The sequence below is a fragment of the Wolffia australiana genome, chromosome 14 (genome assembly GCF_029677425.1).
Source record: "Wolffia australiana isolate 7733 chromosome 14, ASM2967742v1".
Classification (NCBI taxonomy): Eukaryota; Viridiplantae; Streptophyta; class Magnoliopsida; order Alismatales; family Araceae; genus Wolffia; species Wolffia australiana.
Window position 1 is genome coordinate 572,501 of NC_135848.1, and position 23,902 is coordinate 596,402.

The 23,902-nt window shown below is 39.7% G+C and overlaps 2 protein-coding genes and 1 long non-coding RNA gene across 3 annotated transcripts in view; 2 read left to right on the top strand and 1 right to left on the bottom strand.

Moving 5' to 3' along the window:
- The window catches only part of LOC144711983 (uncharacterized), a 1,899-nt gene extending 876 nt beyond the window's left edge, over positions 1 to 1,023 (top strand). The window contains exon 2 of the long non-coding RNA XR_013583702.1: positions 744 to 1,023. This is a non-coding gene — a long non-coding RNA (uncharacterized LOC144711983). The remainder of the gene's footprint in view (positions 1 to 743) is intronic.
- Positions 1,024 to 4,063: 3,040 nt separating this feature from the next.
- LOC144711982 (uncharacterized) lies at positions 4,064 to 6,501 on the top strand. The gene is made up of 3 exons (XM_078586151.1): positions 4,064 to 5,970; positions 6,050 to 6,223; positions 6,315 to 6,501. The coding sequence occupies exon 1, from the start codon at positions 4,180 to 4,182 to the stop codon at positions 5,218 to 5,220; it is 1,041 nt and encodes a 346-aa protein (XP_078442277.1). The 5' UTR covers positions 4,064 to 4,179; the 3' UTR covers positions 5,221 to 5,970; positions 6,050 to 6,223; positions 6,315 to 6,501.
- A 14,594-nt stretch (positions 6,502 to 21,095) lies between these two features.
- LOC144712245 (protein JINGUBANG-like) lies at positions 21,096 to 23,088 on the bottom strand. Its single transcript, XM_078586467.1, has one exon. The coding sequence runs from the start codon at positions 22,792 to 22,794 to the stop codon at positions 21,412 to 21,414; it is 1,383 nt and encodes a 460-aa protein (XP_078442593.1). The 5' UTR covers positions 22,795 to 23,088; the 3' UTR covers positions 21,096 to 21,411.
- Positions 23,089 to 23,902: the final 814 nt, after the last annotated feature.

Below are 23,902 nucleotides of genomic sequence, written 5' to 3' on the forward strand. Positions count from 1 at the left end.
TCATTCTTTCTCTCTATGTCTCTTTCACTCACTCTCTCTCTCTGCCTCTCTGTTTCACTCTTTCTCTCTAACTCTCTTTCACTCTTTCTCCCGAACTCTCCTTCACCCTCTCTCTCTCTCTCTCTCTTTCACTGCCTATATTTTTCACTCTTTTTCTCTAACTCTTCTTCACTCTTTTTCTCCAATCCTCTTTAACTCTCTCTCTCTCTCCCTCTTTAACTCTTTTTCTCTAATTCTCTTTCATTCTTTCTCTCTCTGTCTCTCTTTTTAACTGTTTCACTCTCTCTCTCTTCCTATTTTGCGCTCTCTCTCCCCACCTCTCTATCTCTCTGTCTCTCTCTCTCTCTTCCTGAAAACAATTTTACTTTCTCTTTTAGCTAAAATTGAGGTTGACCTTCCGTAGGGGTAAATTTCAGGAAGTTACATTCCTGCAATAATAGACTTGGTTCACTCCACATGACCGTTTTCTCACTTCAGAATTATCACTCGAAATATTCTAGCATTGAAACTCTTTCCCTGTTATTTTTTATTAGAGAGTCAGTCGGAGATTCGAGATCCCAGTTGAGTTCTCTTTTCAGAGAAAAAACTACAATTTGGTTCTTCGCCCTGAAAGAAATTCAATAATAAAACGATCTCTCTCAGTCTCTTTTCTGTCGCTCTCTTTCGCTCTGTTTACCAGCCTCTCTGTTTATGTCCCCCTCTCCCTCTCTGGATAATGGAATAACATAAATTACTGCATGCAGGGATCGATGAAAGTGGAGGGATGTGCGAGAAGATCTCTGCGGCGGAAGAAAGACGTGGGAATGGACGATTACGCTGGGTCGGGAGCGAATGCTCGTCACAATCCGCATGGCCCCGGAAGAATCTGAAAGTTTTTAAGTGGACCGTCGTCATCTTAGGCGATATTATCTCCACAGCAACAGCAACCGTTACCATAGCTCGCTCGGCGCCCACTCATTTGCCCAGTAGAGGTGCCAATATTGCGAGTTTTTTTTCGTCGAATAAAGTCCTCTCTTTCTTTTCCAGGCTTTAGCGAAGTGATTCAATATCTTTGCTAGTAGTTCATGTCCACTAGATATATCTCTATTCTCTATTCTCTCTCTCTCTCTCTCTCTCTCTCTCTCTCTCTCCCTCGCTCTCTCTCTCTCTCCCTCGCTCTCTCTCTCTCTCCGCTGCGTCCGCTACACTGAGCTGACATGAGCTTCATTCCGAGTGTCTGCTAAATTAGTGCCTTCAAGCTGAAATATAATCAACAAAATTGAAGATATTAGCTAGGGGTTGGATGTAACTTAATAAAATGATTAAACGAAGATTTCATTGTACTGAACTCAAGTTTATTGCAATTTTAAAGTGTCATCAGACGAGATGAAGTTGAGCAAGGTGTTACCAGGATAAGTTATTGATTCATCCTCAACCATCTGATAACTCTAGAAATAATGCTTACCCTTATCCTCAGAAATATGCAGTGTGAACTCTCCATTAAATTAACATCATACATTGAACATCTTTCAGTTCATGTTTTATTATGGGAATCATGAACTAGATGTCATGGGATGAGTCTATTTCTGTGTGGTCTTCCACTCACAGTTATAACTCAAAAAAAATTTTAGGAACATTTAGGGGACCATTCCCTTTGATACTAAACTACGGACTATTCCAAATTAGTTTTAAATTACCTAATATCTGAGTAAATGTCTCCTACCTCTCTTTATGCGATATCGTGATCTTAGTTCAAATGTATAACAATTTACCTTTAGTAAGAAATACAACTAGGTATATAAAAACTTGAAGTATTGCTCTATATAAATCCATCGGGCAAATTGGCCCATATATCCTGGGTTTTTTAAAATGTACGCGATCTATCCCCAGTTTTTTTTTCACGCGATAGATCCCAAAAGTTTTAAAACGTCCGCAATCTATCCCCGTTTTTTTAAAACTTCTGCGTTCTATCTCACTGTTTCCCGAAGCTGACGTGGCGTCCGACACGGACGGCGAAATGGGCAGCTGGGCTGACCGTAATGGACGTGGCTTCCAAGTCAGATGCCACGTCCGCATCGAAAAACCCTGGGATTTGTGGTCATTTTCGATCGGAAATCGCCGCGAAAAAAAACCTTCTGCATCTCTCCGGCGATTTCGACGAGCGATCCATTCAAGGCCGAAAGGATCGATCCCGAAGAAGCGTTTCTGCAAGACCGGTATTTTTCTTCCCGATTCTGAGACAAATAGTTGTCTCTTTAATGTATTGAACAATATTTTTCCCATCTCTCTTGCCTATTGCCTATTTCGACAATTAGAACCCTCCCTTTTCTGACGGGGATCTTATTTTTCTAGTTATGTGTTCATTTACATATTTTGGATTCTTTTTCATCTCACTTGCCACTATCATTTTGTTATTCTAGCAAAAAAAACTTTTGATGCGTGTGAGTAATGCACATAGCTTCCAAAATTGTTCCTTTTATATTCTTCTGCCTATTGCCTATTTCTACAATTAGTTTTCAATGCGTTGTATTGAACAATATTTTTCCCATCTCTCTTGCCTATTGCCTATTTCGACAATTAAAACCCTCCCTTTTCTGACGGGGATCTTATTTTTCTAGTTATGTGTTCATTTACATATTTTGGATTCTTTTTCATCTCACTTGCCACTATCATTTTGTTATTCGAGCAAAAAAAACTTTTGATGTGTGTGAGTAATGCACATAGCTTCCAAAATTGTTCCTTTTATATTCTTCTGGATTTTTACGAATGATAATTTCCCAATATTGATCTTCTTCGCTCCCTTTTGTGCCTCTTGACCATAAAATCTTAGTGACACGATTGGGATCATGCCCATCTCCTCTTATACTGCTTGTAATGTTATTTAGAACCACTGAAAATCATTTTATGTCATTTCCCTTTTGCCACTTTCCTTATATCCATTGCCAAAACCAGAAGCCATCCTGGTTTTCCCCATTATTCGGTTTTTTGGAAATTAGTACTCTTCCAACTACAACATGGCACGGGTTTACTTGGAACAAAACATCAAACCACATCATAGAACAAGACCTTACAAGTAATCTTCAACAGATTGGAATTCATTTACCAACATATTTTTTCCTTCCAGTTGAACTGATTTCTATCATTATTTTAGTTGCCTTAATAGGTGCAATTACAAGATGTTACTCTTAACTTTTGCTAAATTTAATTTCTACTATTGATACTAGTCTCCCCGGTTTCTCCTCTGGGATCATGTGCATCTCCTCTTCAACACCCAGTATATACCGTTATGATACTTCACCAGCATATCCTGTTGACGAACGGTTCCGTCAAATACAGAGACAGGGGAGAGCCAAACGAAGGAAAGAGAGACGCCATGAACAAGGACCAAACAACAAGGAACGCACAAAGAAACAAACCTCCTATTCACTCCCTGTTTCTGCCTCTAATTCTCGTATAAATCATCACAACTCCCCAAATTTTCCAAGCAATTGGATCATGATCAGTATCTTCGAGTATACACGAAAATCCAGCTGATCTTCGTTCAACCACATCATCTTTTACTACAACCCTCGTCTCGTTCTTCAACCAATCACTCAAATCGTGACGATTTTCGTTCAGTCTGAGACAAATACTTGGAACAAAACATCAAACCACATCATAGAACAAGACCTTACAAGTAATCTTCAACATATTGAAATTCATTTACCAACATATTTTTTCCTTCCAGTTGAAATGATTTCTATCATTGTGACTCTAAATCTGATTTTAGACATATATCTTGACAGCTCAAATTTGACATTGTTCCTAGAGACAAAGCTGAATTCGAGGAGTCCTTTACGAATTTTCATCATTCCTTCAAGCATATGTAAAAGTAAAGAACAATGTAAGTACACATTTATTACGCACAATAATTTTTTATTCGATATGTTATAATTCCTCACAAAATGGGTGAATGTGGAATTAGAATTTTTACAATACGTTAGTTATTGTTTCTTATTATGTCCGTGGAATAGGGCCGATGGGGCGAGAAATGTGTTTCGCGTTAATTACGATCGTCAGCTCGCTCGTGGCAGTGATGCTTCTACAAGTGATTTTGTAGGACATTTAAGTGAAGAAGAGATTTGTAGTGGGAACAATAATTCTGAAGATGAGATAATAATTCCCACTTATACAGATGAGGAGTTCGAAAATGTTAGGTTCATGCCACGTTGTAAAAGGTACGATACCAGTTGCCCCGTTGAGGCAATTAGCTTTGAAGTAGGCATGAAATTTGAGTCGGCCGCTCAATTTATGGCGGCTATGAAGAACCATGCCATATGGAGTGGGTTCAATTTTAGATTGAAGAAGTCTTGTGAGACAAAGGTTGAAGTGATATGCAGTAACGATTGCCCGTGGCAGGTATATGCTAGTTGGTGCCGGACGGAAGATGCTATCATCGTGAAGACATTAAACGATAGACATACGTGCAGTCGGTCTGCAAGGAATAGACAGGCTGGTTACAAGTGGATTGCGAATCATTTCCTCGAAAACTTCCGCATGAATAATTACTGGCCTGTGGGGGATATGATGCGGGAGATGAACCATAAATTTGGAATCACGGTGGGGAGGACTACGTGTTACAAAGCAAGATCCACTGCTCGCAAGATGCTTCAAGGATCCCTGGATGACCATTACCACTTGTTGCCGTCCTATGTAACTGAATTGAGGAAGGTAAATGAGAATAGCACCTTCAAGTTATTGCTCGATACGGACACCCCTGATTCGCAAGTTAGGTTTAGGAGACTCTATATATGCTTTGAGTCTTTGGCTAGGGGTTTTCTTGAGGGGTGTAGGAAATTCATTGGACTGGACGGTTGTTTTCTGAAGAGTGAGGTGAAAGGGCAGTTGTTGAGTGCAGTTGGGAAGGATGGAAACAACCAAATGTTTTCAATTGGTTGGGCCATGGTCGAAGGAGAAAACGAAGATTCCTGGACTTGGTTCATTGAATTGCTAATACAGGACCTAGGGATTGCTGACGGTATCGGTTGGACATTTATGAGTGATCAGCAGAAGGGTTTAGGTAACGCAATGGCAAAACTGTTGCCAAATGCAGAGCACAGAAATTATGCTAGGCATATCTTTGCAAATTGGAAGAAGCGGGGGCATTCAGCTAAGCTGTTGAAGAATATTTTTTGGAGGACTGTGAAATGCAAAAATCTCGAAGAATTCTGGAAGCTCCTACGACAGATGAGGTCAATTTAACCTGAGGCTGCACGTGATTTTGACGCCGTAGGTGTGCACAAGTTTTCCATGGCGTTTATCAGTGAATGACCGAAATGTGAGACGATTGATAACAACATCTGTGAATGCTTCAATAGTTACATCTTTCCATACAGGGGAAAACGTATCATAGACATGTTGGAAGATATCAGGAGTGCATGCATGCAGAGGATAGTTCGCAAAAGGGATTTGTTCTCTGACAGTTCCGACCAATTATGCCCCCGAATAAGAGGCTTGCTCGAAGAGAACAGATTGAAGTCTAGGAAATGCAGACTCAAACATGCTGGCCATTATCAATTCAAAGTTATGATATTCGGAGACGGATATGTGGTCGACCTGCGTGCTCGGAAATGTAGCTGCAGATATTGGGCATTAAGGGGTATTCCTTGCCCCCATGCTATCGCTTGCATTCATTGGATCAAGGATGACCCTGAAAATTTTGTCTCTGACTGCTACAAGAGGGATATGTACCAGAGGGCGTATCATATGGGTATACCACCGATGAATATGAGAAACATGTGGGATGAAGATGAATTGACCTATGTATTCCCTCCTCTTGTCAAGCGACAACCTGGGAGGCCGAAGATGAGAAGAGTTGACATGGTTGAGAGATTTTATCTTAATCGTCAAGGATTCACGAATAAAGGCACGTAGAAGCAGTGCTCTCTTTGCCAAGAATTTGGTCACAATCGGAAGACATGCCCCCGAAGATGTAATCAGGCTACAGACATGGTATGAATTGAATCAAACTTTATCTTCTTAGAATTTTAATCAACCGTGATAAGTGAACATGTTTTAAAAAAATATGCAGGGTTTAAAGGAAGTCGTAGAAACCTCGCGGCTTGAGGTGGATGATAGAGACAACCAACTTCTTGAAATTAGCCTGCAAGTACTCCAACAATATCCAAGACCCATTACGCATGAAAGGGGAGAGGCTTCATCTTCCGCATTTAAAAATTTGCAGAAAAGCGTCGGCAAGTTACTGGTATGATTCATTTTCTTTCATATGTATATATATATTCGGTGTACTTGTTCGTAAGTTTCCATACTCTAATCGGTTCTGTGTCCTTTTGTAGGGACGAAAGAAGCAAGTGGAACAAATTACTGATGTCCAAGTACAAGGAGGGAAATCACCAGAACAGCCAGTTTATGGGGTAATAATTGGAGCTAGTGGACCACTGTACACCTGCGTAAGTTTAATTTTTTTTCGCATGTAAGTTCGTTGTTTGCAGTAATATGTAAATTGGGGTACGTATCTCTCTATACATACATCGGGTGTCCCGCGGAGAACTAGTTATTTGGGAAGTTACGGAGGCCAGTTTGTCACCATTGAACGAGGTGGGCGGGAGTCGCAAGAACAGTTCATCATTTCCCCCGGCATGAGCAGTTCAACCGCGGACAAGAGCGACAAATTGGTTTAGATTATGAAGATGTCGGTACTAGCCCAAAGGTGTTTGAGCATGTAACATTTTTGGGAAACCCAGAAGACGAATGTTTTTTTTCGAAAAAAACCGAGATGCAAGAAGGACACTTTGAAGACCCGGATGCAAACTTTTTCCTTCCTGAAGACCTATGCAGTTTTTACTATTTATGAGCTCCCATATGCAATAATAGTTCATTGTGTTTCGGAGAATCTAGATGCAGTGATAATTTTATGGCAAACTAGATGCAAAAAATTATTCCAGAAATCCTAAAGATATTTGTGCATAAAGCGAGACGTAAAAACACTCTTTTTCAAGTTAATTCATCAGAATATCTCAGACCCAAAGGTCAAATTAATTCATCAGAATATCCATGCAAGTTTCTTAAACCGGGCTTGCAGACATGTGCCTGGTCAAATATCAGATGGCGTACAACGTTGACAAAGATAATTAAAAAGGCGACGCAGAGAGACAAACGAGTCTCTTAAACCGAAGGAAGAGAAGAGAGGAAAGAGAGACTGTAGAGAGAGAAGGAGAGAGAGGTAGAGAGGAATGGAGGGACAAATAAAGGGAATGGGGGAGAGAGAGGAAGAGAAAGAGGTTGAGAGATAGAAAGAGAAAGGGATGGCATAGAAAGAGACTGAGAGAGGGAGGACATGAGAGAGAAATGGAGAAGAGAGATAGAAAAAGAAAGCGAGAAGGGAGAGAGGTAGAAAGATATAGGGAGGAGGGAGAAGAAGGAAGGAGGTTGAGAGAGAAGAATATAGATCAAGGGAGGAGTGAGGAAGAGAAATGGAGAAAATGCAGACCGAAGGCGTGGAGTGACAGACAGAGAGCGAGACAGACATATATATATATATAGATAGATAGATAGAGACAAAACGAGATAACAAGAAATAGAGAGAGATCGACGGAGAGAAACAGAGAGGGAGAGAGAGATAATGAGAAAGATTAAGAGAGAAAGAGAGATGGAGAGAGACAGAATGAGAGAAACAGAGAGAGAGAGAGAGAGGCACACAAACAGAGAGAGACAGAGTGAGAGAAACCGAGCGAGAGAGAGAGATCGCAGAGGAGAGAGGTAGAAAGAGATAGGGAGGAGGGAGAAGAAAGAAGGAGGTTGAGAGAGAAGAATATAGATCAAGGGAGGAGTGAGGAAGAGAAATGGAGAAAATGCAGACCGAAGGCATGGAGTGACAGACAGAGAGCGAGACAGAGATATATTTATATATATAGATGGATAGATAGATAGATAGAGACAAAACGAGATAACGAGAAATAGAGAGAGATCGACGGAGAGAAACAGAGAGGGAGAGAGAGATAATGAGAAAGATTAAGAGAGAAAGAGAGATGGAGAGAGACAGAATGAGAGAAGCTGAGAGAGAGAGAGAGGCACACAAACAGAGAGAGACAGAGTGAGAGAAACCGAGCGAGAGAGAGAGAGAGAGAGAGAGAGAGAGAGAGAGAGAGAGAGAGAGAGAGAGATCGCGGAGAAGAGAGAGAGTTCGCAGTTTTCCCGTAGTTCTCCCGTAGTTCTCCCGACGATGACGTGGCATCCGACTTGGATGCCACGTCTATTATGGTCAGCCCACTTGGATGCCGCGTCGAACGCCACGTCATCGTCGGGAAAACTCCGGGATAGATCGCAGTTTTTGAAGAAACGAGGGATAGATTGCGGACGTTGTAAAAAACAGGGGATAGATAGCGGACCTTTTTAAAAACACAGGATAGATCGCGTACATTTAAAAAAACCTGGGATATATGGGACAATTTTCCCTAAATCTATCATACATGTTTATAATGTTAGGGTATTTTGTATTATAACATAGGTCAATATAATAGAGTATCAGGAGTGATCAAATATTTTTAAAATATTTTTTAATCAACCAACTTTCTAGACCAAAGGATTTCTATTTCCTCAGAGTCCCACCCACAAATTGTAAAAAAAACGTGCATATGATGTAATCTTTGAGATTTGAAGCTCTGCTAGCAACACAAGAAATTGGATCTCAGCACAAAGGTTTCTCTTTATTGATCCGTGTGTATTTTATGCTAATTTTTTGTCCTTCATAAAGTAGCCTTCCACCTAGATTCTGAAACAAACAAACTGCTATATTAGTTGCTGAGTAATCACACACATATTTTTTTGGATCCGGTCACCATGAATCACAAAGCTATAAATTAAACAATAATTATATGATGTACTCTCGCTATATATCACAACATAATCTCAATAATATTTTACGCCCAACATATACATAATATCTTACTCTTTATGAAGATTAATCAATATCAGCAAAACATTTTTATATAGCTCATATGATTTTGATTTAAGGTTTCAATATGTACATGTTTGATAAATATAGAAGATAAAGCTAATTTTCTATAATAGTTATTTATTATTAAATTCGTTTCACATTAAACATTTGTAATCATGCTTTATTTATCTCTTTTAATCACAAAAAATAGTGTCAATAATTACATTTTACTATTAGTGAGCTTATGCATTTATCAACCTCAATTCATTTATTCACTCAGTAAAAGATATTCTTTAACAAGCATTTACAACAATCCCATAAAGAGAATTTTCATTGTAATTATACTGTATTGGATTGTATCTATAATTGAAGATATATTTATGTTGAAATGTTAATTTTTAATTTATTTATTCAAATAAAAAAGAGTTACTAATTCTTCAGGTGTATGTAATTAAGTTTTACGTTCTTCAGGTAATCAGTTCATAAATGCAACTTTGAAAGAATAGTAAATAAATTAGAGGCTAATTTTAGATTTATATGCAACAATGAAAAACATAATAAGATATATATTTTATAAAATAACAGATGAATACATTTCACCAATATGTTTAATTGAGAAATAACAATATGGGAACTATGATTTCACATTTCTCATTAATTTATTACTTCAGAAATTGAAAATATTGTCTTAATGTATATAATAAGATATATATTTTTTATTCTCCATGAGACCTTACAAGCACGTTGTGATTGTCCTGCGGATTGTGACCTTACAATTCATCTCGTTCAAAATTCTCATAGAAAGTATGCTATAAATATTTTTATACAGGGCCTTTCCTTAAATTTTTGTGTTGAATAAAATATACACTTCAAAAAGTCTATAGTGTCATGCAGTTATGGATGCATAATGTAACAGCACCACTCTTAATATGTAGGAATGGTGTGTGAAGAGTCATACCAATTGGGATGCCCACTAGCTAAGAGTCATACCACACACTTATCTTGCCTTGTTCCACATGGTATCAGATAAACATTGACCTATTGAGCCAATGTGCTGCCAAGAACATTCTCTAAGGGCCTCAACATCGGCCAAGCAGAAAGCCCATTATTCATATTTGACTGATACAAAGAGGGCCAACAATGAACTAGTAGTCCTCATGTCCCATGATATCTACTTTTGAAGCATATCTCTGACATCTTAGGGATACCTTATTCCCAGACCTCCCTCATCTGTCAATCCACATGCTTTGTGCCAGGGTATCTAATGATGGCATTGAGCTCCTTTGATTTGGCTGTACCAAAGTTTGCACCAATGCATTCTACACATCCAAATAGAAACTGAAGGGGAAATATTAATGAATGGAGATGCTGGGATTCGAAGCTGGGAAGTCTGTACAAAAAAACGGGAACCTATGCCAACAACGACGCGTTGTTATGTCTGATAGGAACTATCTAAATAAAATTTTATACAGAAATACTGAAATAACATAAATATGCAAGCAGAAATACATAAATGTGCATATATGTAAATACATAAATACACAATCATACAAATACGTAAAACATAAATACATAAATACACATATACTTAAATATGTAAATACACAAAGATGCAAATGCATAAACATGTAAATATAAAACTAACTAAATACACAAATATGTAAAGACTTAATTACACAATTATATAAATACCTAAATTCACAAATATATAAATACCTAAATAATTAAACATTTAGATATGTAAATATATAAATATAAAAATCTATAAATGCATATATTCTAATAAAAATAAAATTTTTCATAAATATAGTTTTTGTTTGATTTTTTAGTTAATTCATGACGAACATGGAATCTTTACCTAGTACAATTGTTTGTTAACCCTCTTAATTAATATTTTTTACCAAAATTTTGACTTTGATTTTAAAAAATCCGATATATTTTTTCAGATACCTGTAACAGAACTTATAGGTTTTACCGAACCAAAACTGATCTTTGACAGACCCAAGACCATATGAAAGTTTAGGTATACGTATAAGTATAGGTATAGGTTTTTGCCAAAAACTGACACTGAGACTGAAACCATTATTCCCTACATCCAAGAATTGTGTGGAAAGTGAGTGGACTGCCAAAATATGCAAATATGTGCTCAGTAAGAATTAAGTTATCAACTGGATGCACCTATTGAGGGAGAGCTGTTGAAGCTTTCATTCAGTAACTTATTTCTAATGCGAAGCTAAATCCAAATTCTCATTAATTCTATAAAATAATTGATCAATAAAATTATTCTCATAATACTAAATGTGACACTGAATTTTTTTATTGTCATTATTTATTAATTACTCATACAAATATGTGAATAATTTCATGTAAAACTATGAAAACTCTGGAACCCCATAAATTTCATAATGTTACATTAACAAAGCCATAAAAACTGAACTAACACAAATATAAAAAAGCAAATGAATAATTAAATTATGGGATGATTTAACCAGCATTAAAATTTAAAATTCCCAAAAACCTCCTCCAAAGCTATGATTTATTTTAAAAATCATTGGAATTAGTTTAGAATTTTTTCTCATTGAAATTTCATACATAAACATAAAATATCAACTTTGGTACAATATCTTTGCCTTCAATTTTCAATTCTCGTGTCATAACCACATTAAAATCTAATTTTGTTTATCTTTTTTTTTTCAAATAATCTGATATAGTAAAATATGAAAGTCATAAAAAATAAAATGAAATGATACTAATTCCATAGAGAAAATAAATTTATGACTCAATTTTTTTGAGATTTAGTTAAATATTCATAGGGGTTTATTATATTCCTAGAATGATATTCTGATTTTTCCAAAATATTTGGTATTTTATGAAATTTTATGACTTTCAATTTACAATTAAAATAATTTTTTAATTCTGAAATAATTATGAATTTATTTAATTTGTAATAATATATTTGTGGCAATACATAACACAGATCAAAGTGGAGACAAAAATCATATGTTTGAGAACATATGTAATGATCTGGAAGGTGATTTAGGCTCAAAGTATGAGGGTAGCTTTCTCTTTCTCACCTCTATCCATCCACCATCTCGGATTTGTAAATAGACAACCCATCTTTGTAAAGGCTGGCTTGCATTTTGTCCTAATTATAATTAAAAAATGTACATGATATCTTTCTGATACGAACCTGGATCTAGGCTCATATCGGAAGGACGGTAGAGGACAAGGCGAGGTAGAAGTTCCAGGGGTAGAGATGTGAAACGGGAAGGATCCGAGAGGAAGTCGAGCAAAGGGAGTAGGGATTGGCCGAAGACGAGCCGCCTGAAGACGCGGTGAGGTAGAGACAATCACAAGGGTAGGGGATCGTTGAGGGAGAGAGGGAGACCAGACCTAGATGAGGAGAGGGGAGACAAGAACACTACTTCATTCGTCTTCTTGGCTGCCCTCCTAACTAGAGGGCATCCCTATTTAAAAGAAATACAATGATAGCTAAATGACTGAAATGCCCCTGTGGGCTAACATGACAAAACTACCCCCTAGGATCCTATCACTTTCTCAAAGCACCAGTGAGAAATATATTTTTTCCTTAAGCCACCAACAAAGGTAAATCCATATCACTTTACAATTCCGCTGCTCGCCGGCACATAACAACAATGATATCAACCATATTTCATTCTGTCCACTCTGTACACACCCCGTGTATCGATGGTCATGTGGTGCAGTCAAAATGTAGGCTTACATATTTAATTAAAATTATTCAGTAATTATCACTAGAAAATTCCAGTAAAATTCCCAAAATATTCCATCAATTTGGAAATTTAAGGTACTTAGGATCAAATATTTCCCATGTTTCCTAGAATCATTAGAACTAATTTTCAACTATTTTATGTTATCAAAACTAGACATATTTTCCAAAAAATAAATAATAAAATCCTAAAACTTACAAACTAAGTGTAAATTTACCCCTTGCTCCCTGCGGATTTTCCCCTCCCCCTTTTTATGATGATAAGGGTAATTATAAACTTTGTTGTATAAATCACAAGACTTAAGCGATGAAATTAGACCCAACATTTGGTTTTTCACCTCTTAAGTTGACCTGTTGATTTTATTTATCCTTAAATGTTGCAAGGATTGTGACAAGATATATTCTATTTGTCAACATATAAGAAATGATAATTTATGCTATCCATCCTGTCGATGATTTTCAAGTCAAGCAGCCCAAAAATAAATAATAAAAGGAATGAAAAAACAGATAAATGAAAAAAATTATGGTCATTTGATCGTGTTGTGTTTACATATGATGCCATGGTTTGTGTCCCACTACCATGCTTCTTGTGGGCAAAAAAGGATAATGTGGCCTAGCAGTGTGAACCATATTGTTTCTGACCACCATCACGATGGATGATCTATACTGCCCTCAAATTTGTAGCATTGAATCATCTTTGTTCTTCCATCAACACATAAGATAATGCCCCCAATTCTTTGTGCAGCCACCAATACAAGTCCATTTGTGATTGAAATTGTTGCCATGAGTGTTTTATGAATACACTTTTTTATGAATTAATTTTAAAAATATTTACAGATCTTATCTTATATATATTTTGAGAATTTTCTTGCATATTATAACTTCGTTTTTCACTGGGAGGCATCATTACTGATGGATATATCTTTTCCCACAAATTCTAAACACCAGTAAAAAAATCATGATATGCTTGTCTAACATGGCCAAAACTAGTGTCTGGGTAGTGAAATTATAAGGAAGTATAAGAGATCTCAGTGTCAAATTATGATCAAAAAGCCACATTAGGCCATTTGGTTCACTGCAAAGACAGAAGGGTAAATCTTGTATTGAAAAACTTAAGAAGCACACTACTTCAATCAAATTCTTATATATTGGATATCATAAGTGAAACCAATCACATGTAATATATTTTCAATTTTCCCATTACATCCAAGTTGGTATGCCGACGTAGGAGGCTAGTGTGTCTTTCCATGATCCCAACTTTGGTCTGTGATCTTACATTGCATCATATTGACCTTGTCTCTCTAATGACCATTGCTCATTGGAAGCATGGTTTTCTCCTTTTTCAATTTATTATATATTATTTATTGATAAAACCTTGGTTTGGTAAGCTCTGAGAAGTATGAAATTTTATATTATTTATTGATTAATCTTTAACCCATGCTAGTTTCCCGTATCATATTTACCTTTTGAATATGATACGTAGCACTTTATAGTCTGGAATATCAATGTACATGTTGCCAAGTCTTCACTGCTTCAAGAAATACTTGTGCCATGTCTGAAATAACTTTATCATCATTATGCATTAGAACGTATTACTTTGAATTTTTATAATATCATTTATTATAATTAATAGAAGAAATCAGTGAAAGAATTAATATAGTTAGAAGCTTAGTTAAGAATCTATCAGTCACCTTGGGAATCTATGAACCCCACATTATTTAACTAGTAAAAAAAATGCTTACTTGTACAACAAGACCAAAGCATAAAAAATATATAATGATAATTGTGTAAAGATGATTGTATGATTTAAGAATTACAACATTCAAAATATGTTAATACTAAGTGAGCTCATAGAAAATTTATCCATGTATAGAATCTTTTAGACATCTATAATAAGACTTGAAAAACATATTAATGACAACTCTAATTCATCGTGAAATATGTACCAGCGAACTATTTCAGTAATAATTTATCACTAATCTCTATAAAAATACTCAAAGATATTACATCTAATAAAATAAAAGGGATCGTAGATAATTCTAGTTTAATTGATAAAGTTTTAATATCATTATATTATCTTTATGTTACACATTCAAAAAACTTACCCATCGCTCCATGTAAACGATCGTTCAGACTCATACATTTATCTTGCTGCCTTGAAACCCCAAAATCATGTAAATGACGCAAAACATTTTCCTCATGAATTAAAATATTTTTAAAAATCAACAAAACAAGGATTTTTGACTTCTTTTAATCGCCATCAGAAAAGGTGTCACCACAATTGTATTGAAATTCCTCTTTTATGCTGCAGTATTCTTACTCTTGTGATCCGCAATTATTATGATATTGATCGAATTCATTATTTGAACTTAATGTTGATCACGCAATACATTCCATCTTTAACTAGAGGAAACCTAATCTCTAACTCGGGGAGTTAGTTAAAAATGATATTTTAAATGTAAATGGTGTCACCGTACCTTGAGACTTTCACGGCTCCTTTTTCTAAAAATGTGTGAACATTTAACTGTTGGCCATGGTTAATAAGCCAAGAGAACTGTCGGAGAATCTGGATCTTCGGTAGTCTTTTGAGGGTCGACAAAATTTTCTTTCATTTTGAAAAACTACTCCCAAACAAGCAAGCATAAACTTACCTGAGTGCTGACAAACTTTAAAAAAATCACGCTGTCTGGGGTCCCTTTTCTCAGTTTATTCCAAATATGTCTTTTATCCTGTAAGATTGCGGAACTTCGGATGCCGCGTGCATTAAAAACTTGCGCCGTCTGGCGTCTCCGGAATTCTAGGCGGACGACTGCCGCCCAAAATTATTCAATGGATAATGAGCATTCAATCTCTATAATGTTGGAAACCCCACCCAAATCAACTGTCTGTCTGTCTCTCTCTGTTTCGCGTACCGATACACATGTAACTGATGTACTTATCTTTGTCTCAACTGTCCTCCCTACCAGTCTCATGTTTCGATTGCTTTCTCCTTTTCTTCGGGGGCTGTGTCCGTCTTTGACCACCGACTCTTCCATGGTTCTCCTCTCTGTGTTCAACCAAGGCAATACGGCATTATCCCTTCGACAGCTCCACTTTCCTCTGATTGGTCAAGGTTCTATTGTTTCAACCACCCTATCCCTCTCTCTCTCTCTTTCTCTCTCAATCTCTATCAATATGTCTATTTATCTCTCTTTCTCTCGACTTATCTATCTCTCTCCCGTTCCTGATCTCTCTCTCTCTCCCTCCATCTCATTACCTATCTTTCTCGCTCTCTCTCTCTCTCTCTCTCTCTCTCTCTCTCTCTCTCTCTCTCTCTCTCTCTCTCTCTCTCTCTCTCTCTCTCTCTCTCTCTCTCTCTCTCTCTCTCTCTCTCTCTCTCTCTCTCTCTCTCTCTCTCTCTCTCTCTCTCTCTCTCTCTCTCTCTCTCTCTCTCTCTCTCTCTCTCTCTCTCTCTCTCTCTCTCTCTCTCTCTCTCTCTCTCTCTCTCTCTCTCTCTCTCTCTCTCTCTCTCTCTCTCTCTCTCTCTCTCTCTCTCTCTCTCTCTCTCTCTCTCTCTCTCTCTCTCTCTCGTTCTCGATCTCTCCCTATCTCATTACCTATCTTTCTCGATATCTCTCTCTCTCCCTCTCTCTCTCTCTCGTTCTCGATCTCTCCCTATCTCATTACCTATCTTTCTCGATATCTCTCTCTCTCTCTCTTCTCTCTCTCTCTTCTCTCTCTCTCTCTCTCTCTCTCTCTCTCTCTCTCTCTCTCTCTCGTTCTCGATCTCTCCCTATCTCATTACCTATCTTTCTCGCTCTCTCTCTCTCTCTCTCTCGTTCTCGATCTCTCCCTATCTCATTACCTATCTTTCTCGCTCTCTCTCTCTCTCTCTCTCTTTCTTTCTCTCTCCCTCTCTCCTTACCTCTCTTTCTCTCTCTCTCTCTCTCTCTCTCTCTCTCTCTCTCGTTCTCGATCTCTCCCTATCTCATTACCTATCTTTCTCGCTCTCTCTCTCTCTCTCTCGTTCTCGATCTCTCCCTATCTCATTACCTATCTTTCTCGCTCTCTCTCTCTCTCTCTCTCTCTCTCTCTCTCTCTCTCTCTCTCTCTCTCTCTCTCTCTCTCTCTCTCTCTCTCCCTCCATCTCATTACCTATCTTTCTCGCTCTCTCTCCCTCTATCTCGTTCTCGATCTCTCCCTATCTCATTACCTATCTTTCTCGCTCTCTCCCCTTCTCTCTCGTTCTCAATCTCTCCCTATCTCATTACCTATCTCTCTCTCTCTCTCTCTCTCTCTCTCTCTCTCTCTCTCTCTCTCTCTCTCTCTCTCTCTCTCGTTCTCGATCTCTCAATCTCATTACCTATCTTTCTCGCTCTCTCTCCCTCTCTCTCGTTCTCGATCTCTCCCTATCTCATTACCTATCTTTCTCGATATCTCTCTCTCTCGGTCGTTCTCGGTCTCTCTCTATTTCATTACCTATATTCCTCGTTCTTTCTCTCTCTTTGAAGTTCTCTCATTATCCAAGGCTCCAAGCGCGTTCAATATCAGAGTTAGAGCTAACTGTTCAATCGTTCAGGTTTTCAAAGTACAAAAATATATTAGAACAGAAAGCCACGATAATACAACGGGGTAAACTTCAACAAGCTTGTCTGGTTCGAGGCTTCTGGCTCCAGCAGAATGTAAACGCGTCTCTCAACAGTAGATGGGACCTCAACGCAAGCCCCGGGATCTCAATAGCGTTTGAAAAGATCAAGAAGGCGACGAAATAGACGAAGAAATACACACCCACGGGAACAAGGAAAAAGCGGCCACAAAGTCAGCGCTGCGAAGTGGACGCGTCTTGTGCCAAGCGGGGACCTCTCCCCAAGTTGCATGAGTCTTTCTGCTTTCAATTCCATGCCTTCAACCACATTAACACGCTTCTTGCTGCCAGCCAATATTCTCTGGCAATGCTGCTTCGAATCAACCCTAACGTCAACCGTTGTTACACGTCCCTTTTGAATCTATACTTTTTGCTTATTAAATCCTAGAAGAAGAGGAAGAAATGTGTCAAGCAGTTGTTTCTTAGATTTTCAGCGGAGAAAGACAACCCCGTGTCTATTTCTGTAGTCAGGGATCTCCCTAGATTTTTCTCTAGTAGAGGCTTCCTTACGTGAAAGCAAAAGTTTGGGAGGGGCATGCCCTCTTGACTCGTGGAGGCTTTCCGCGTGAAAATTAATAAAAATGAGCATGAATTATGGAAAATCAAATTGTACAGAATTTTCTTGACAAGGAGGTCTCAGTCCAAGGTCTTGTACAAACATGTCAAGTCATTACATGATCAAGCACAAAATTTAGCGTATCCTTTACGTGGAGAGAAGGGTAAAAAACTAGCTTTATGTCCATTGATATAGATTAAACACTTTTTGGTATCTAAGAAAATAATAACGAGGCTTCATTTTAAATTTTATCTTTATGTTTGGGTACATTGCTAGAGAATCAGATTAAAAGCGTCTTGCGCACGGGCGTTGATATATTGAGAATTTTCATGAACGTTGATCTATTGGAATTTAATCCATTGCAACTAGTCAGGGCATGGTAACATGTAAAAAATGTATGTATTTTCTTACGTACATTTTGAAAAAATTTCATGAAAGGGTAATTTTCAACATTTACATGGTAATTCTATTTCCTGTAAATAATAATTATAGTTATTTTCTTAATGTAATTACTTTAAAAAAAATTTTAAAGCACATAATTGACCAATTAAAAAAGTGACAATGTTTGCATTCAAAAAAAAAAAGTGACAATGTTTGCATTCAAAAAAAAAGTGACAATGCAATACTATTTCTGAATTTTTTTCTTTACTCGTCAATCCTGTCGGTACGATTGATCCCATCACCCCCATCAGATATGATATTCCTAAATACAAAAATATCCTGAGAAATAACCAAGAAGGTTTCGGACTTGGAGATAGAACAGTGCCTTGATGCCACATATTGAATTATGGCACCTGGAGCTGCCAAGGCTCAGCACCCATCCCCAAGCGCTCCACTTATCACGCTTAACAGCTACATTACTATTTATATATCTCTTACAAACTAAAATATGTTTAGAGACTTACAGAGTCTCACAATATTACTATTAGTTTGCATCCGCAGCATAATATTTAGACATTGATATGATCTTGCAAACGATTTAAAATCATTTCCATACATAACATTTGACAAATTGAGATTATTTATTTCCATTGATCTTAAAAACATTTATCTGAATATTATTCCAAAAGGTATTAGTAATCACATTAGGAAATTAATTCTCATATTGTGCACTATTATTCTCTTGACACCAATATCCGTCATCGATGCAAGAACTGTTGGGAGATTATGCGTGTTGCTAAGCTGTAGATGGTCGCCAGGGTTCTAAGTCATCGAGGATAAACATTGACAAACATCAATATCCAAAACCTACACGAAAGCTACGGCGGAAATGGCGAGTAGGAGACCAAAGTTCCCATTTTTTGTTCCAAAAGTGTTTTGATCTAATGAGATTCCGGCTAGTATGTTTCATCTGCATTAAAATCCCGCTTCTTATCCAGACAACTGCCTCATCATAATTATACGACGCATAACGACTACTCCACGTCTCTATGATGGCAGAAGCCCTACCGCCTGTCGTCCTATCTATCTATCTATTTATCTGTCTGTCTGTCTGTCTGTCTGTCTGTCTGTCTGTCTATCTATTTATCTATCTATCTATCTATCTATCTATCTATCTATCTATCTATCTGTCTGTCTGTCTATCTACCTATCTATCTGTCTGTCTGTCTGTCTATCTATCTATCTATCTATCTATCTATCTATCTATCTATCTATCTATCTATCTATCTATCTATCTATCTATCTATCTATCTATCTATCTATCTATCTATCTATCTATCTATCTATCTGTCTGTCTATCTACCTATCTATCTGTCTGTCTGTCTGTCTGTCTGTCTGTCTGTCTGTCTGTCTGTCTGTCTGTCTGTCTGTCTGTCTGTCTGTCTATCTATCTATCTATCTATCTATCTATCTATCTATCTATCTATCTATCTATCTATCTATCTATCTATCTATCTGTCTGTCTATCTGTCTGTCTGTGTATCTATCTATCTATCTATCTATCTATCTATCTATCTATCTATCTATCTATCTATCTATCTATCTATCTATCTATCTATCTATCTATCTAATCTATCTTTACCCTCTCTCCAACACATTTATTTCAGTCCACGCAGACCCCTTTAAAACACGGGGTTTGCATTGCTTTCCCCTGGAAGCAGCGGTCTTTCACGACCACTTTTCCTTGGATCTTCTACCCTCTTTTTCAAGCGAACGCAAGATCTGTTCGATAGGTCTTCTTTCAAGCAATCGGTCAAAATTCTACTGCTTCGGCTTCCCCGCTCGTACGTTTCGACGCCTTTTCTTGTTCCTCTCTCTCAACTTGTCCCTTGTCCGAGAAAGCCGAAAATCAATCGTTTAGCTTATCTTCACAAAGAAAAAATAACGGCGACAAGGATTGCATTATTCGAAAGTGGATGATTTTTTTATGGCATAGACTTCAACGAGTTAGTCGCCAGCGGGTGTTCAACGCTTCTCCCAGCGCCTGATATCCCTCAACCTTCTAGCTTTCCGTAGCGGTGGAAGAACCGACGAAAATAGACAACGATAACACTCACCAGGATAGGAAAACTGGAAAGGCGTTTCAATGTCAACGCCCGAGGATCGACTCCTCTAGGGGTAAGCGTAGACGTCACCCCGAGTCGCATGGGTATATCTACTTTCCAGCTCATGCTCTCGAGCGAGTTCACATTGCCTGGCCCTGCGGCTCCACATTGTCGTCATCTCTAACCTAAACTAAATCTCACTTGTGAATCTCTATTTTTTACGCTCAAGTTCGTTGTCGATATTGACCCCGAATAGAAACAGTTGATCTTTAGTTCCAGTTATCTGAAGACGGATGAAGGTCCTTACTTGAATCCCGGAATGGCATTATTGTAATCGTAAGAAGAAGACGAAAATGGTAATGATGATGATAATGATGGTGAGGTTGAGAGTAAGCGAAAATAATTTATAAAGTTGTTGAAGAAGAAGAAGAAGAGATGGTGATGCTGATGAGGGTGAATAATAAAACTAAGTTGAAAATTGTTGAAGAAGAAGAAAAAAAGGAGCAAAACTGTTGAAGAAGAAGAAAACGATGACGACGAAAATTATCAATGAGATGATAAAGAAGATGATGATGATGTCATGATGATGACTAAAAATAATAATGATGATGATGAAAATGAAAATGAAAATGAAGAATAAGAAGAAGAAAAGGAAGAAAATGATGATAAAAATAATGAAGAAGAAGATGAAGAAGATGACGATGATGATGATGATAGTGATAATGATGATGAGGAATGAAAAGAAAAAAAAGAGATGGGTCAAGACGAGTTAAAGAATCATCAATTTCGGGTCCTTCAATAGGGAAAAAATAAGTACATGGACGAGAGCTGGGACCTCCCTTAGAGAGACTCGCCAAGCTTGGACTCGAAGCATCCGCTCGGCAGTGGGACCTCGCGGAAGGCGGTCCACGCGTGCCGTCGCCCATCAGTCTCCCAAAATCCCCGCCTCTCCATCCCCGTCCCCGTCCCCGCCCCCACAACGGGCGGCGCCGCCTCCACGTTATCACCAAGTGACAGCGCCCAATTCCCTCCCCGGCGGGCCAAACCACCCACGCTCGCGGCCAACGTCGCTTCTCCCCCGACTCAAAACCGGGTCTTGGACGTACCCGAAGAAGACTTCTCCGGTAGAAACAACTGCACCCGCGGGCTCCCCCTTATCACATCGTACTCCGGCGCCGGCGGCGTCTCCGACACCCGCCACACCTTCACCGACTTGTCCAGACTCCCGCTGTACACAATCCACCTCGCCTCCCCGTTCCCGAAGTCGCATTCCTTCTCCGCCGCGAGGCATTTTACCGGCCCCGCGTGCCCGCTGAGCACGGACAGGCAGCTGTGCAGCCCCTCCTCCCTCCTCCACACGCAGATCGTCTTATCGGCGCTGCCGCTTAAGACCAGCCTCCCCGCCGCCGCGAGGCAGAGCACCGCCATCTTGTGCCCTCTCAACGCGCCCCCGTGAGACAGCTGCTTCTCCCTCTCCCAGAAGTTGACGACTCCGTCGGAGGAGCCGCAGTAGACCACGGTGGCCGCGGCGTTGACGGCCACGGCCGTGACGGCGGACTCCTGCTTCAGCAGCGTCTGCACCGGGAAGTGGTGCGTGGCCTTGGCCCGTAGCTCGCGCCGCCAGACCTTGAGCGTGCCGTCGGCCGAGCCGGTGAAGACCAGCCCGTCGAACCCAGCGACCACGGCGTTCACCGCGTCGTCGTGGGCTCGGACCGACTCCACGCACTTGCCGTCGGCCAGGCGCCAAACCTTGAACGTCTTATCCCACGAACCCGAGTAGAGCAGACCCTGGTCTTCGTTCAGGCTGAGCGACGAGACCGCGTCGCCGTGCCGGATCCAGAGAGAGTTTCTGTGTCTTCTCACCTCCACGTAGTTGCTAGGGTTCATGGAGCTTCTCAGGAGGTGCTTGAAAGCGGGCATGGACCCGACTCGCTTGTACACCCTCTGGTTCTTGCTGGAGACGCGCCAGACTCGGATTTTGCCGTCTTGGTGGCCGGTGAAGATGCGGTCGCCGGCGAGGACGATGGCCTTCACCAGCCCGCTCGTCGACTTGAACCCGGAGAACTCCTTCTGGTTCTTCCACACCCGGATGTTCTTGCTGTCGGAACCCGTGTAGAGGAGGTCCCCGGAAGCGGCTAGGGAGTAGATGTGGCCTTCTTCTCGAACCAGAGACCCGATAAGGCCCGTGGCCGGCGCGAAGGTGCCGCTGTCCTCGGAGAAGCCGAGGCCCGGAACGTGCGCTACGCTCGTCCAGGGGGACTTGGAAAAAGGAGAGCCGTTGATCCACGGCGAGCTTTCGCCGCAGGTGTCGAAGTAGTAGGCGGGGCTGGCCGCCGAGGCGGCGCTGTTTCTGCTGGAGAAGTCGTCGTCTCCGGCGACCGCTTGCTGGGTCGTATTTGGGTCGGAATGGAGCAGCGAGGAGAGATGCGCGTGGCGGAACGCTTGACCCATTTGTTCTTCTTTCATCTTTTCCTGAACGAGGGAATGGGAACGGGGAGGCCGTTTTAGGGTATAAATAGACGAGTTCGGAGGTTGAAGACGACGGTGAAAGGTTTCTTGGCCCTTTGACCTTCTTCTTAATATGGAGCTGCCACGTGTATGGCCGACGTAGCCGGAGGCCCGCCATATCCGCGTGGCTTCTCCTTGACCCGCAGCCCGAAAGCCCGAAAACCCGTTTAGAATGAGGCCCTTGACTACTTCTCTACCAACGTGTACATCGCTGCTCCCCCTCGAGAACCAGAATGGACGGCGGAGGATAATTTTTTCCCAGAATTCAGCGATATGGGCGGTCAGATACAGCGATAATTACTTGGTATTACCAGTTTCGTTTGTTCTTACGCGTATCCTGTTTCACTGGGAGATAGAATATGTGGATGACGTACTGGTTAAGCATCCTCGCTTGCGGCCGACATCAAATATAATGCGCCGTTAATATTTATGTCGTCCAAGATTCAGAGATTTTGTTGGAGAAAAATCTACGCGCGTTTAAGGGTCACTACAATAATTAATATATGCCATGGAGGAATGCGTAAGAGAGTATCGTCTTGATATTTTTTGGTGTTCGTCTTTTGGCTCCACTTTGTGCGAACAGCGGTAAGAAGCCTCCTCTGATGTGCCATGCTGTGTTTAGAGAAATCCAAGGCAAATTTAGAGGTTGGGATACGTGATAATAGAATCTTTCCTAGGAAAAAAGGAAAGAGATGGGACAGCACTCATTACCATGCAGAGTAAAGCTTTCATCGGCGTGAGCTTAAAGGGCCGCATTTGGCTTAGAGGCAGATACAGAAATTCACCCCAGAAAAAAAAAAAACTTTCATTGACATTCAAGACCTCGAAAACAATCTCTAGTTTGTTCATCGGCTCTAGCAGCGCATAGGAGTGCACGAGCAGGAATTGCCTCACAACTTCATGTGTGCAGAACATGGGCCTGTGATAATAAGCTCTTGTGTAGCCCAGTGCACAGTGAGCAGCGCGTTCTGATCCCTCATCCCTCCCCTGGACTTGTATTTCAATATTTTGAAGTAATCCTGTATGAAAAAAAGTATATCCATAAAGGGTTTTTTCAGCTAAAAAT